At 57.9% G+C, this 13,587-nt stretch overlaps 1 protein-coding gene across 4 annotated transcripts in view; it reads left to right on the forward strand.

Annotated features, from left to right (window-relative positions):
- Nucleotides 1–13,269, forward strand: part of ZNF609 (zinc finger protein 609) — a 121,469-nt gene extending 108,200 nt beyond the window's left edge. For 2 of the 4 annotated variants that reach the window (XM_024213768.2, XM_024213769.2), the window contains exons 4-10: nt 772–859; nt 2,192–4,538; nt 8,643–9,009; nt 9,821–9,996; nt 11,199–11,415; nt 11,978–12,047; nt 12,599–13,269. In XM_024213768.2, the coding sequence (XP_024069536.1) occupies nt 772–859; nt 2,192–4,538; nt 8,643–9,009; nt 9,821–9,996; nt 11,199–11,415; nt 11,978–12,047; nt 12,599–12,689 (3,356 nt within the window). In that variant the 3' untranslated portion in view covers nt 12,690–13,269. Of the gene's footprint in view, nt 1–771; nt 860–2,191; nt 4,539–8,642; nt 9,010–9,820; nt 9,997–11,198; nt 11,416–11,977; nt 12,057–12,598 lie in introns of all 4 variants that reach the window. The other 2 variants (XM_024213770.2, XM_024213772.1) reach the window with 2 other exon arrangements.
- The last annotated feature ends 318 nt before the right edge of the window (nt 13,270–13,587 follow it).

Consider the following 13,587-nt stretch of genomic DNA (forward strand, 5'->3'; position numbering starts at 1 on the left):
ACTCCAGGAGCTGGGGCTTTCAGAAGCACCCTGTATATGGTGGGAGTTGTGCTAAGATGGCGTGTGTACTCCTTGGGCTGCACAACGGTGGCACCAACCCACTGAGGGCTCTGGTGTGGTTTGTCGGGTGGGAGGAGGAGAAGTCAGTGTGTTCCTAGTTGTGGGGCTCTAAGGGGGGGGGGGCAATAGGCTCAGGAGCTGCACTGCACTCCTGTGTCACCCCCACACTCATGCTGAGCCAATTGCTTCTCTGGGCCCTGCTCCCTTTGTGTGTGTCCCCTGCCTCACCTCCCTATGGGGCCCTACCCCTTTGGTGGGGTCGCCTCCTCCCTGTGTCCCCAGCTCTGCTCTCAGCCACCTGTGACCACTAGGCTTTGCCATCACAGCTCCAGGGCGAGGAGGGAAGTGGGTGGGCCCTTGAGCTGACTTCACTGGTGATGCAGCTGAGGCCCCTCTCAAGCAGGCCACCTACTCCCCTCCCTGCTCCCTGCTGCTGAACAGCCAGGGGTGGGCCCGAGCACCAAAGCAGGTGCCCTGTTCAGTGCCTTGCCCACCGCACTGCCGCCGAGCAGCCTCGGGGACAGCAGGGCCTGTGGTGCTGGCCATGGCACTGGGCGGGGCGGAGCTGGGCCCTGGCTTGGTGCTGATCCCAGCTCCCACCCAGAGCACAGGCAGGCCTGTGGTGGGTGTGGAGCTCTTTGCCCTGGCCCCTGCAGTGTATAGCCCCGGTTCCCAGAGGGGCTGAGGGTGACCCGTCTCCTTGTCTTACAGGTATGTTGGTGGTTAACGTGACCTGGAGGAACAAGACGTATGTGGGTACGCTGCTGGATTGCACACAGCACGACTGGGCGCCCCCCAGGTAAGCATCGGGAGACTCAGGTGCCGGTCCAGGGAGCCTCGACTGTAGAGTGTCCTCGCATCTCTCTGGGCTCCCCAGAAGGGCTTTGGAGCTGCAGTGTGCATGGGCAGGGCCCTCGCTGTCTGAGTCTGCATCCCAGCCAGTCTGCAGGGCCCTCAGGCCCCTCCAAGCAGACCGACAGAGAGCATGGGCCAGCACTTCTCCTTTCAGCTGGCCCCACCACTGCCACCATCTCGGGGACAAGAACAAGGCTTCCTCTGCTGTCTCTGGGCCACTGAAGTTAGGCTTGACTCAAGCCATTCAACCTGTTCCTGGTGGGTCCTGTCCCTCGGCATCCCTCCATCGCACACTCAGGGTGGCCTGACACCACCCCGGCCCCCTGAAAGTGCACTGTGAGTAGCAGCAGCAGAGCTCTGCTGGCTGGCTGCAGCTCCCCGCTAGCCATTTTGGGGAAAGCGCAGAGGCAGGCTCTGGGGGTTGCTTTTCCCCCCCATAGTCCTGCTGGGTTTGTGGGGGAGACAGGGTGGTAGGTAATGTCTCTCAGCAGGGAGGCTGGGAACCAAGGGTTTCCCCAAGCACCCAGACCCTCATTCACTGCCTGGCCTCCCTGCTCTGGACTGTCAGCCTTGATGGCCTGAGTGGAAGAGTTGGGGGCAGACCGCCAGGTGTGTGAGGGCCGGGGGCCGTCTGTCAGCAGAGGGGTCTCTGGCTCAGCTAGACCAGGCCAGGACAGCTGGGACGGGCAGTGCTCAGCCGGGCATCGTTCTTAGAGAACCTCCTGTCACTCGCCAGTGCCTATGTTGCCTTGGGCTTGGGGAGGCATTGACAGGCCTCAGAGTCAGCTGTGTCTGACTGTCCTCGGTGGGGGTCAGTAAATGGGGGTGCCCTTCCATTTCCCATCTGGTTTCCTTCCCGATCCATTGCTCCCTCTCCGAGCCAAGTGATTGTCTGGTGCCACATGGCCCATGTGTGTCTGTCTAACGCCAGGCATCTACAGTCCCCCTGGGCTGGCTCCCAAGCTCTCCTTGCTGGTGCTGTTTGCACTGCAGACCCTAGGAGTGGGAGCCGGTAGCCTGTTGACCTGCGTGTGGCTGTTGCCCCCATCTCAGCTGCCCCCGCCCATGTACTGTAAGCCTCCTTCGCAGGGAGCGCGGGGTGTTGTGGGGTGCAGGAGGAGCCCCCAGTGCTCCGAGGAGGGTGACTGCGCTGAGCAGAGACCAAGCTCTTTACACAGGGTGCCCCCCCTGCTCTGGCCATGGCACTGGTGTGCCTGTGCACTGTCCTGCATGCCAAGCTCTGGCTGGTCCTGAGCGTGTGTTGTTTCCTCCCCAGGTTCTGTGACTCTCCCACCAGCGACCTGGAGATGCGGAACGGCCGGGGCAGAGGCAAGCGCATGCGCCCCAACAGCAACACGCCGGTGAACGAGACGGCCGCTGCCTCGGACAGCAAAGGGACCAGCAACAGCAGCAAGACGCGGGCGGGGGCCAGCAGCAAAGGGCGCCGGGGGAGCCAGACCTCCTCAGATCACCGCCCCCCGCCCAGCGGCGCTGCCGAGGACGTAAAAGCCAGCCCCTCCTCAGTGACCAAGCGGAAAAGCAAGCCCCTTTCCGACATGGAGCTCAACTCCAGCTCGGAGGACTCCAAGGGCAGCAAGCGCATCCGCACCAGCTCGATGGGCTCGGCGGCAGCGCCCCCGGCCGGGGTCAAGGTGGAGCCTGTAGGCCTGGACAGGAACTGCCCCTCCCCCATCCTCATCGACTGCCCTCACCCCAACTGTAACAAGAAGTACAAGCACATTAACGGGCTGAAGTACCACCAGGCCCACGCACACACGGACGATGACAGCAAGCCGGAGGCGGACGGGGACAGTGAGTGCGGTGAGGAGCCGCCCCTTCACGCCGACGTCAGCAGCTGCAACGGCTCCCAAAAGGGCTCCCTCTCGCCGGCCCGATCGGCCACACCCAAGGTGCGGCTGCTGGAGCCTCACAGCCCCTCCCCATCTGGCAAGTTCAGCACCAAGGCCCCCTGCAAGAAGAAGCTGGGTGGGGAAGGCGACATGGACCCCGGAGCCCTGTCCAACGATGGCTCCGAAGACGGCCCCTCGGTGGCGGACGAGACGAGCAACGATGGTTTTGACTCGCTAGAGAAGAGATGCCTTGACAAGGAGAAGTGCAAGAAGCCAGCTGGTGCTAAGCCAGACAAGCTCCCTTCCAAAAGCTTAAAGTCCGCCAGACCCATTGCTCCTGCTATTCCCCCACAGCAGATCTACACCTTCCAGACGGCCACCTTCACCGCAGCCAGCCCCGGCTCTTCTGCCGCCTTGACCGCCACCGTCGTCCAGGCCATGCCCAGCAGCCCCCAGCTCAAGCCCATCCAGCCAAAGCCCACGGTTATGGGGGAGCCCTTCACGGTCAACCCCGCCCTGACCCCTTCCAAGGACAAGAAGAAGAAGGACAAGAAGAAGAAGGAGTCCAAAGAGGTTGAAAACCCCCTGACTCCTGGGAAGGTCTGCCGAGCGGAGGAGGGCAAAAGTCCCTTCCGAGGGGAATCGGGGGAGCTCGGGACCAAAGGGGAAGGCCTCCTGAATGGTTCATCTGACCCGCACCAGAGCCGGCTCGCCAGCATCAAGGCTGAGGCGGATAAGATCTACAGCTTCACGGACAACGCGCCAAGCCCATCCATTGGGGGGGCCAGCAGGCTGGAGAATGCTGCTGCCGCCCCAGCTCAGCCCATGACCCCGCTGCACGTGGTTACCCAGAACGGGGCAGAGGCGGGCTCGGTGAAAACCAATAGCCCGGCCTATTCGGACATCTCGGATGCGGGGGAGGATGGGGAGGGCAAGCTGGAGAGCATGAAGGCCAAGGACCCAGAGCAGCTGGTCAAGGAAGGCGCAAAGAAAGCGCTTTTCCCTCCCCAGGCGCAGAGCAAGGACTCCCCCTACTACCAAGGCTTTGAAGCATACTACTCCCCGGGCTACCCCCAGTCGAGCCCTGGGCCCATGAATCCCAGCAGCCAGGCTGCCGTGGAGAGCCAGCCCTTGAAGATGAAGAAGGATGAGGAGCAAGAGAGCCCGGAGGTGAAGGTGAAGAGTGAAGGCTGTGAGGAGAAGAAGGTGGAGCTCAGCAGCTCTAGCCAGCAGCCCTCAGTCATCCAGCAGCGCCCCAACATGTACATGCAGTCCCTCTACTATAACCAGTACGCCTATGTGCCCCCCTACGGCTACAGCGAGCAAGGCTACCATGCCCACCTGCTAAGCACCAGCCCAGCCTACCGGCAGCAGTACGAGGAGCAGCAGAAGCAAAGGCAGAGCCTGGAGCAGCAGCAGCCCCGCGGGCTGGAGAAGAAAGCAGAGCTGGGCCTGAAAGAGAGGGAGGTGGCCCTCAAGGAGGACTGGAAGCAGAAGCCGTCCGTCCCTCCCACGCTCACCAAAGCCCCTAGCCTCACGGACCTGGTGAAATCGGGGCTGAGCAAGGCCAAGGAGCCGGGGGCTGCTGACATGGCCAAGTCAGTGATCATCCCTAAGCTGGAGGACTCCTCCAAGCTCCCCAGCCAGGTGGCTGAGGGACTCAAGGTGAAGCTGGCCGAGGCCAGCCACCTGGGGAAGGAGGCGGTGGAGTCCAAAGCGGGCACAGAGTGCGGCAGGCAGGCAGAGGTGGACCCCGTCCTCTGGTACAGACAGGTAAACGCTGCTGCCTGGGGACACACTGAGGGCAGCAAGATGCTGGCAGGGGGTGGAGTGGTGGGCAGAGGGCTTTGGGCACGGATGGCCAGGGCAGTGCTTTCCTTCCATATCCTCCGCACCACGGTCCCTCCCTGCAGCAGCTGGAGCGTGTCCCCCTTGTCTGCTCCGGCGAGGAAGGAAGGGCGCTCGTCACAATGCAGTGGGGCAGCTGCCTGGCTGGGGCCCCTACCCCGCCAGGCCATGGGGGCCATATCTCCCCTCTCTCTGGCTTTCAGGCTGTTTGGTGGGGCTGAACCTCCCCTGCCACTTGGCTCCCCTGCAGGAGAGGGTATGATCTGATGAGAACCAGTCAAATAAAAGAGTCCCATTCAATTACATCATGTAACGGCAGGCAGCTAAAAAGTGAGGAGTGCTTATATACAAATGTGCTTATATACAATTGCTAGAAGTCTAAATTATAAGATGGATAAACTAGAGTGCCTCATATTAAATGAGGCTATTGATATAATAGGCATCACAGAAACTTGGTGGAATGAGGATAATCAATGGGACACAGTAATACCAGGGTACAAAATATATCAGAAGGACAGAACAGGTCATGCTGCGGGGCATGGGGAAGTGGCACTATATGTGAAAGAAAGCACAGAGTCAAATGAAGTAAAAATCTGAAATGAACCAAACTGTACCATAGAATCTGTATGGATAGTAATTCCATGCTTGAATAATAAGACTATAGCAGTAGGGATATGTTACTGACCACCTGACCAGGATGGTGATAGTGACTGTGAAATGCTCAGGGAGATTAGAGAGGCTATAAAAACAAAAAACTCAATAATAATGGGGGATTTCAACTATCTTCATATTGATTGGGTACGTATCCCCTCAGGGTGGGATGCAGAGATAAAGTTTCTTGACACCTTAAATGACTGCTCCTTGGAGCAGCTAGTCCTTGAACCCACAAGAGGAGAGTCAATCCTTGAGTTAGTCATAAGTGGAGCACAGGATCTGGTCCAAGAGGTGAATATAGCTGAACCGCTTGGTAATAGTGACCATAATATAATTAGATTTAACATCCCTGTGGTGGGGAAAACACCACAGCAGCACAACACTGTAGCATTTAATTTCAGAAAGGGGAACTACACAAAAATGAGGAAGTTAGTGAAACGGAAATTAAAAGGTACAACACCAAAAGTGAAATCCCTGCTAGCTGCATGGAAACTTTTTAAAGACACCATAATAGAGGCTTAACTTAAATGTATACCCCACATTAAAAAACATAGTAAGAGAACCAAAAAAGTGCCACTATGGCTAAGCTACAAAGTAAAAGAAGCAGTGAGAGACAAAAAGGCATCCTTTAAAAAGTGGATGTTAAATTCTAGTGAGGAAGATAGAAAGGAGCATAAACTCTGGCAAATGAAGTATAAAAATATAATTAGGAAGGCCAACAAAGAATTTGAAGAACAGCTAGCCAAAGACTCAAAAAATTACAGCAAAAATTTTTTAAAGTAGATCAGAAGCAGGAAGCCTGCTAAACAACCAGTAGGGCCACTGGACGATTGAGATCTAAAGGAGCACTCAAGGACGATAAGGCCATTGTAGAGAAACTAAATTAATTCTCTTTGGATTGGTCTTCACAGCTGAGGATGTGAAGGAGATTCCCATACCTGAGCCTTTCTTTTTAGATAACAAAACTCAGGAACTGTCCCAGATTGAGGTGCCAATAGAGGTGGTTTTGGAACAAATTGATAAATTAAACTGTGATAAGTCACCAGGACCAGATAGTATTCACCCAAAAGTTCTAAAGGAACTCAAATGTGAAATTACTGAAGTGCTAACTGTGATATATAACCTATCACTTAATCCGTATCTGTACCAGATGATTGGAGGATAGCTAATGTGATACCGAGTTTTAAAAAAGGGCTCCAGAGGTGACCCCGGCAGTTACAACCCAGTAAGCCTAACATCAGTACTGGGCAAATTGGTTGAAACTACAGTAAAGAACAACATGGTTTTTGTAAAGGGAAATCATGCCTCACCAATCGACTAGAATTCTTTGAGGGGGTCAACAAGCATGTGGATAAGGGGGAGCCAGTAGAAATAGTGTACTTATATTTTCAGAAGCCTTTGACAAGGTCCCTCACCAAAGGCTCTTAAGCAAAGTAAGAAGTCATGGGATAAGAGGGAAGGTCCTCTCATGGACTGGTAACTGGTTAAAAGATAGGAAACAAAGGGTAGGAATAAATGGTCAGTTTTCAGAATGGAGAGGGGTAAATAGTGGTGACCTCGGGGGGGTCTGTGCTGGGACGAGTCCTATTCAACATATTCATAAATGATCTGGAAAAAGAGGTAAACAGTGAGGTGGCAAAATTTGCAGATGATACAAAACTACTCAAGATAGTTAAGTCCAAAACAGATTGCAAAGAGTTACAAAGGAATCTCACAAAACTGGGTGACTGGGCAACACAATGGCAGATGAAATTCAGTGTTGATAAATGCAAAGTAATGCCCATTGGAAAACATAATCCTAACTCTACGTATAAAATGATGAGGTCTAAATTAGGTGTTACCACTCAAGAAAGAGATCTTGGAATCATTGTGGATAGTTCTCTGAAAACATCCGCTCAATGTGCAGCAGCAGTCAAAAAAGTGAACAGAATGTTATGAATCATTAGGAAAAAGGGATAGATAATAAGACAGAAAATATATTGCTTCTATATAAATCCATGGTACGCCCACACCTTGAATACTGAGTGCAGATATGGTCACCCCATCTCAAAAAATATATACTGGAATTGGAAAAGGTTCAGAAAAGGGCAACAAAAATGATTAGGGGCCTGAAACAGCTTCCATATCAGGAGAGATTAATAAAACTGGAACTCTTCAGCTTGGAAAAGAGACGACTAAAGGGGGATATAATAGAGGTTTATAATATCATGACTGGTATGGAGAAAGTAAATAAGGAAGTGTTGTTTACGCCTCATAACACAAGAACTAGGGGTCACCAAATGAAATTAATAGGCAGCAGGTTTAAAACAAATAAAAGGAAGTATTTCTTCACACAATGCACAGTCAGCCTGTGGAACGCCTTGCCAGAGGATGTTGTGAAGGCCAAAACACTAATAGGGTTCAAAAAAGAACTAGATAAGTTCATGGAGGATAGGTTCATCAATTTCTATTAGCCAGAATGGACAGGGATGGTGTCCCTAGCCTCTGTTTGCCAGAAGCTGGGACTGGGCAGCAGGATGGATCACTTGATGATTACCTGTTCTGTTCAGTCCTTCTGGGGCACCTGGCATTGGCCACTGTCAGAAGACAGGATACTGCGCTAGATGGACCTTTGGTCTGACCCAATATGGCCGTTCTTATGTTCACTCCCCTCTGATTTGAGTGGTTTCCACAAGCTTGGTCCCAGCTGGATTTACATCAGAAAAGCAGCTGGCCAAGGAGCATGGGAACTACCAGCCCGGTCAGCAAAGCAAACCTGTGCAGTCTGTGAGGATGGGCTGGGGGCCACGGACGCCAACAGACTAGTGCCGGGACAAGAACAGCTGGGTCCCCTGCAGGGCTGCATGCCACGCTGGCCACCTGGGCCCCAAAGGGAAGGTGAGGTCGGAATTGGGACATGAGAATGGAGAGAAGCTGGCAGAGCCATCTGCCCTGTGGGGGAGACAGACAAGGCTGGTGGGGCATTCTCCTTCCACGCCCACACTCTGTTTGCCCCCTTGCCCTTTAAGGCTCCTATCACTTTGCAGGCCAGCGAGCACCAGACATGTTGGGGGGAGGGCGTTGGCTGCCCACCTTGTATGGTGGGTCAGTGACTCTTGAAGTGGGAGGGAGCTGTGGGTGCCCATGGTGCCCGGCCTGTCATTTTGCTGATGGCAGTGTGATGGCAAAGCGCTTTGCTGGGAGTGGGGGGAGATGCTGGCTGGGAGAGGCTGCAGCCACCTTCTCCTTCCCTAGCCGCTGTCTGGCCCGCAGTCTGCGGTGCCCATCGCCCTCTGGCTCGCCTCGGGGAGCAGCACGGCAGTAAATGCCGGGGCCACGGCCGCACGGTGCAGCGCTGGGATGCAGCGACTCTGATGAGCTCTTTGGTTGACACAGGAAGCAGAGCCCAGGATGTGGACCTACGTTTATCCCGCCAAGTACTCGGAGCTCAAGAGCGAGGACGAGAGGTGGAAAGAGGAGAGAGATAGGAAGTTGAAGGAAGAAAGGAGCCGAAGCAAAGAGGCCGGCCCTAAGGAGGATGGGAAGGAGAGCACAAGCTCCGAATGCAAATTGACATCCCCCGAGGAGTCCCGCATGGTGGGGAAAGACCCCAGACCCAGCGTCCACGTACCCGTGTCTTCGCCCCTCACCCAGCATCAGTCCTACATCCCCTACATGCACGGCTACTCTTACAGCCAGTCGTACGACCCCAACCACCCCAGCTACCGGGGCATGCCCACCGTCATGATGCAGAACTACCCAGGTATGGGCGCAGCCACTGTGCTGGGGGCTACCCGCTGGCCCCGGGCCCAGCCAGAGGAGTAGATTAGACAGCAGGCCGGGGAGAGTTCACCCCATGGGGGAGGCTTGCGTCTCCTCCCCTGCCCTGGGTGTGTGTCTCGGGGCTTGAGTCAACCATTGAGGGGCTGGGTGCAGCGAGCTGAGTGGTGCTTGTAGTGCAGTCCCACCACAATAACTCAGCCACCACACAGCCTCAGACTGGTGCCTCTGGGAGGGTCCCCAACGGCTGAGCTTGGCAGGGGTCCCGACAGCCGCAGGAACTGACCGGCAACTCAGGGCAGTGCGGGGAGAGGAGGATTGACTCTGACTGGAATGGCTGCAGAAGTGAATGCCGGGGTGGGGTGGGGTGGGGGTGGGGGGTTCGGCCCTTCTCCAGGGTGCCCATGGCCCTGCCAAAGGCCCAGTCCCAGTAGCAGGGTGGCAGAGTGATGGTGCAGCAGCTTTTGTTAGCACTGCATGTGCTGCAGGGCAGGGGCTGCAAGCCAGTCCTCCAGCTGTCAGCCAGCCGGCTAGCTGGGCGGGCAGACGTCCCTGGGCACAGGAGGTCCATGCTGGCTCATGGCCCTCGTTATGGGTGGCCTGGGGGAGCGTCCCTGCCGAGCCCATGTGTCTGATTCTCTGCCTTGGCGCAGAGACGCATGCTGCTGTCAGCCTGGGCTCAGATGGCAGGAGCCCCCTGCCCAGCAGGCAGCCTGGGGGTGGGAGGCCTGTGGGGGGGGGAGGCTGGCGCTGGCGTTCCCTCCCCCAGGCTCTGACTGGCCTCTCCCCCACAGGATCCTACCTGCCCTCCAGCTATTCCTTCTCCCCATATGGCAGCAAGGCCTCCGGGAGCGAGGATGGTGACAAGGCACGAGCCAGCCCCAGCGTGAGCTGCAAACCCAGCTCGGAGTCCAAGGCCCTGGACATCCTGCAGCAGCATGCCAGCCACTACAAGAGCAAGTCTCCCACGGTGAGGGTGGGACGGGGCTTCCCTGGCCTGGGGCCCTGATGGGAAGTGGGGTCCGAGCCCCTCTGCCTGCAGCTGCCCTGGGAGTGAGAACCGCACTCAGTGCTTCCTCCTGGCCCGGCTGCGGTGGGGCTTATGGGCCCCTTCTCCTGCCCTTGGAGTTACTCTGGCACAGCCTGTCCCAGACCCGCCACGGGGACCCCTGGAAGGCCCAGGACCCCAGCGCTGCATGTGCTGGCCCATGGCACCCTGGGTGGTAACCCCAGTCTGCAGGGCAGAAACCAAGGCCCAGGATACCCAGTGAGTCAGTGACGGGGCTACTCCGTCCCATGCACTAACCACCAGGCATGGCTTCCCCTCCGGCCCTGGGGGAGGCTGGGCCCAGCTTGGGGCTGGGAGTCCCTGGGAACGCCTAGGTTTGTGGATCCCTCCTGGAAGACACGGGGAGACGTTCCTTTGGTGCGGCACAGCCCAGAGGCTCCTCCTGCGACTCATCCTACAAGGGCTGCGGGTTGGAGTCGTTTACCTCCTAGTGATGGGCTCGCTGGGGCCTACAGGCCAAGCGGTGAACGGAGGGCAGGCGGGAGCTGCATTAGTGCAACCTGCCGAACGTGCCTTTGCCATGGTGCTATATGGCCCACCTGCAACCCCTTCCCCCGCCACTCGGGGGAGCCACCCACTTCACTGCACAGCCTGTCGGACAGGAAGTGGAGAATACTTTGTCTGGGTAGGGGCACTTGTGGGGAAGAGTAGAATTGTCTCAGTTGGGCCAAAACACTGGGCTCTGCTGAGACAAGGTCCCACTGGACTGGCAGCTCCCAGCGCCCCCTGGCAGTGCAGCGGGACCTTTGAGAGAAGTGCCCCAAATGAGTCCTTGTGTGGGGGCCTCCCTGGCGCGGCTTGGGCCAGGCCCCGCCCCGGGTGGAGTGAGCTGGCTGAGCCTGGCACTGTTCTGGTCTCGGCCACATTGTCGGGGAGAGCCGTGGGGAGGGGTTTGGCTGCTGGCTTGGCCGTGCTTTGCGCTCTGGACTCGGACAGCATCAACTGCTCCGGCACGGCTGGCTGGAATCGTCTCCCCCAGGGTGGCCTGTGCACCGTGCCGGCCCTTCTGATCTCACTGGGTGGGAGTCCTGCCGCTGCCGGCTTCCCAGGCTGGGCTCTTCCTCCCCTGCCCTCCTCACCGGGGTCTGTGCTCTCCTCTCCAGATCAGCGAGAAGGCGTCTCAAGAGAGGGAGCGTGGCGGCTGCGGGGTGGTAGGGGGGGGTGGAGGCTGCAGCAGCGTTGGGGGAGCAGCAGGAGGAGAGAGGAGCGTAGATCGGCCCCGGACCTCCCCTTCCCAACGCCTGATGTCAACACACCACCACCACCACCACCTGGGGTACTCCCTGCTGCCAGCCCAGTACAACCTGCCCTATGCAACAGGTGAGAGCAGCCTGTCCGTCTCGCGCGGCGGCACGGGCAGCCCTTGCTGGGCTTGAGTTGCGGCACAGCTCCCAGTGGGAAGGGGAGGCACACCGGCGTGTCTGCCTGGGGTATGGAGCCCGGAGAAGAGAAGGGCTGGAGGGAGGATGGAAGGCTGGGAATACTGGGGTGGGGCAGCGGGTGTTAGTGGGCCTGCAGCTGGGGCAGCGGGGTATGCAGATACAAGCAGTGGGAGAGCGCCTCCTCCTGGCTGATCTCTGTGAAGCAGCGCATCGGTGTGGAATTGAGCTGGGGAATGCAGTAGTTCAGACCTCCCCTGGATGTACATGGTGAATAGCTCCCAGTGCGGGGCTCTGCCACCCCAGGGCTGAAGCAGGCAGGGGGCTGCTCTCGGTTCAGCCCCAGAGCCGTCCGCATCCCGGAGCACACTTCAGAGCAAGTGGCGATGACGGGAGGGTGGCTGAGCTGCCAGCTCGCCCCCTGGCACCGCCCTGGAGCTGCCACCTTCCCGTGGCACCACTGTAGGCACCAGGTCACTTTCCGGCTCTGCTTCTCGCTGCAGGTCTCTCTTCGACAGCCATCGTGGCCAGCCAGCAGGGCTCTGCTCCCTCCTTGTACCCGCCTCCCAGGAGGTGAGAATGGTAAGGCTGCTGCATCACTCCCGCAAAGGGGATGGGGGGAGAGAAAGACCCAGGGCATGGGAACAGCTGAGCAGGGAGAGCCTCGAGCCGCTGGACAAACGTAACATCGCAGTGGGGTCGGGAGAGCCTGGGGTCTCGGGGCAGAGGGTAGAACCAGGCAAAGTGTGGGCAGGGGCTGTCCTAGGTCCTTTGCTGGTGCCCCTCACTCCTGACCCGCAGCCCCCTGCTAGCCCAGCCTGGGCTGCCCGGTGCCCCCATAGCTCTGCTGGTGCCCCTCAATCCTGACCCACAGCCTCTGCTAGCCCAGCCTGGGAGTTCCCTGAACAGCCATTCCTGACTGCTTAGTAAACACTGTTACAGGGCCTGTGTGAGCGGCAGCTGTTTGCTTTGCCCACCCGTCTCTGGGACCTGGGACTCTGCAGCTGCCGCAGGAGAAGGGAAGGAGGAGGAACCGTGTCTCCCGGTTCCTGTGGCTGGGGCGCCCCTTGGTGGATGCAGCAGCGTTGGCACTGGAGTGATTTCTCCTTTGATTTTTCTGGCAGGACGCGCCGTGATTGGATAACGGAGTCTGTACCAAGTCATGTGACTGGCTCACATGAGGAAGCGCTGGAAATTCCATTAGACATCAGTTGAATGGTGTTAATTGTTCTGTTTGACCGTTCCTGCCCTAATCTGAGGCAGACTTTCCTCTTCCCGATGGGACACACGGAGTCCCCGCCCCCTCCATGCCCCTTTCCTTGTGAGCCGGGGAGCTGGAACCTACAGGAATATTTATTCTTCTGCTCACCGTCCCTGGGAAGGGAAGCGACCCGCCTGCCTGGTGCATATGAAGAGGCAATGGAAGCAGAGAGGGTTTCCGGTGGATTTGATTCAGTGTCCCTCTGGAGGTCACTGCTTCGCCAGGGTCTGAGCAGCACAGCAGCGCAGGACACGGGGTGGGGAGGGCGCGCCAGTCGGGCCTGCTCAGCATGCAGCCCTCCCGCCAGCTGCACTTGGCTCCGTGGGAGCACAGCCCAGATCGCTACAGTCGAGTTTCCTGGCCCCAGTCGCAGTCCCAGGGAAGAAAGTTTAAGGCTCTTTTCATTTGTAGTAGTGCTGATAGGGTACCAGCGAGGAGCGTGGGGGGGTGCGTCTCTCGAGCGAGCGAGCCTGCGTGCGCCCACGGACGTGTCAATGCAGTGTGGGGGTGGGCTCAGTGCACAGTGGGGGGACAAGTGGGCTCGTGCGTCTGCAGTGTGGGGAGGAGAGCACGTGTCAGTGTAGCGGGGGGGGCGAGCGTGCGTCAGTGCAGTGGGGGGGGGTCAGTGTAGCGGGTGGCGCATTCACACTCTGTCCGTGTACTTGGCTGGTACCCCGAGTGCCATGCCCTGTGTTGGGCAGGTTTGTCTGTGTCCAGGCAGCGCAGAGAGGTGCTGGGCGCCCAGACTAGTCCAGCTGGGGGGTGAACAGGCGTCACCGGCCAGGGTGGCAATTGCTGTTCTGGCCCCTCCAGGTGCTCTGCTGCCAGGGGTTCTCCCCTCAGGCTCCCAGC

The sequence above is a fragment of the Terrapene carolina genome, unplaced genomic scaffold, assembly GCF_002925995.2.
Source record: "Terrapene carolina triunguis isolate 2854851 unplaced genomic scaffold, T_m_triunguis-2.0 Scaffold67, whole genome shotgun sequence".
In the NCBI taxonomy this organism is placed as follows: domain Eukaryota; kingdom Metazoa; phylum Chordata; order Testudines; family Emydidae; genus Terrapene; species Terrapene triunguis.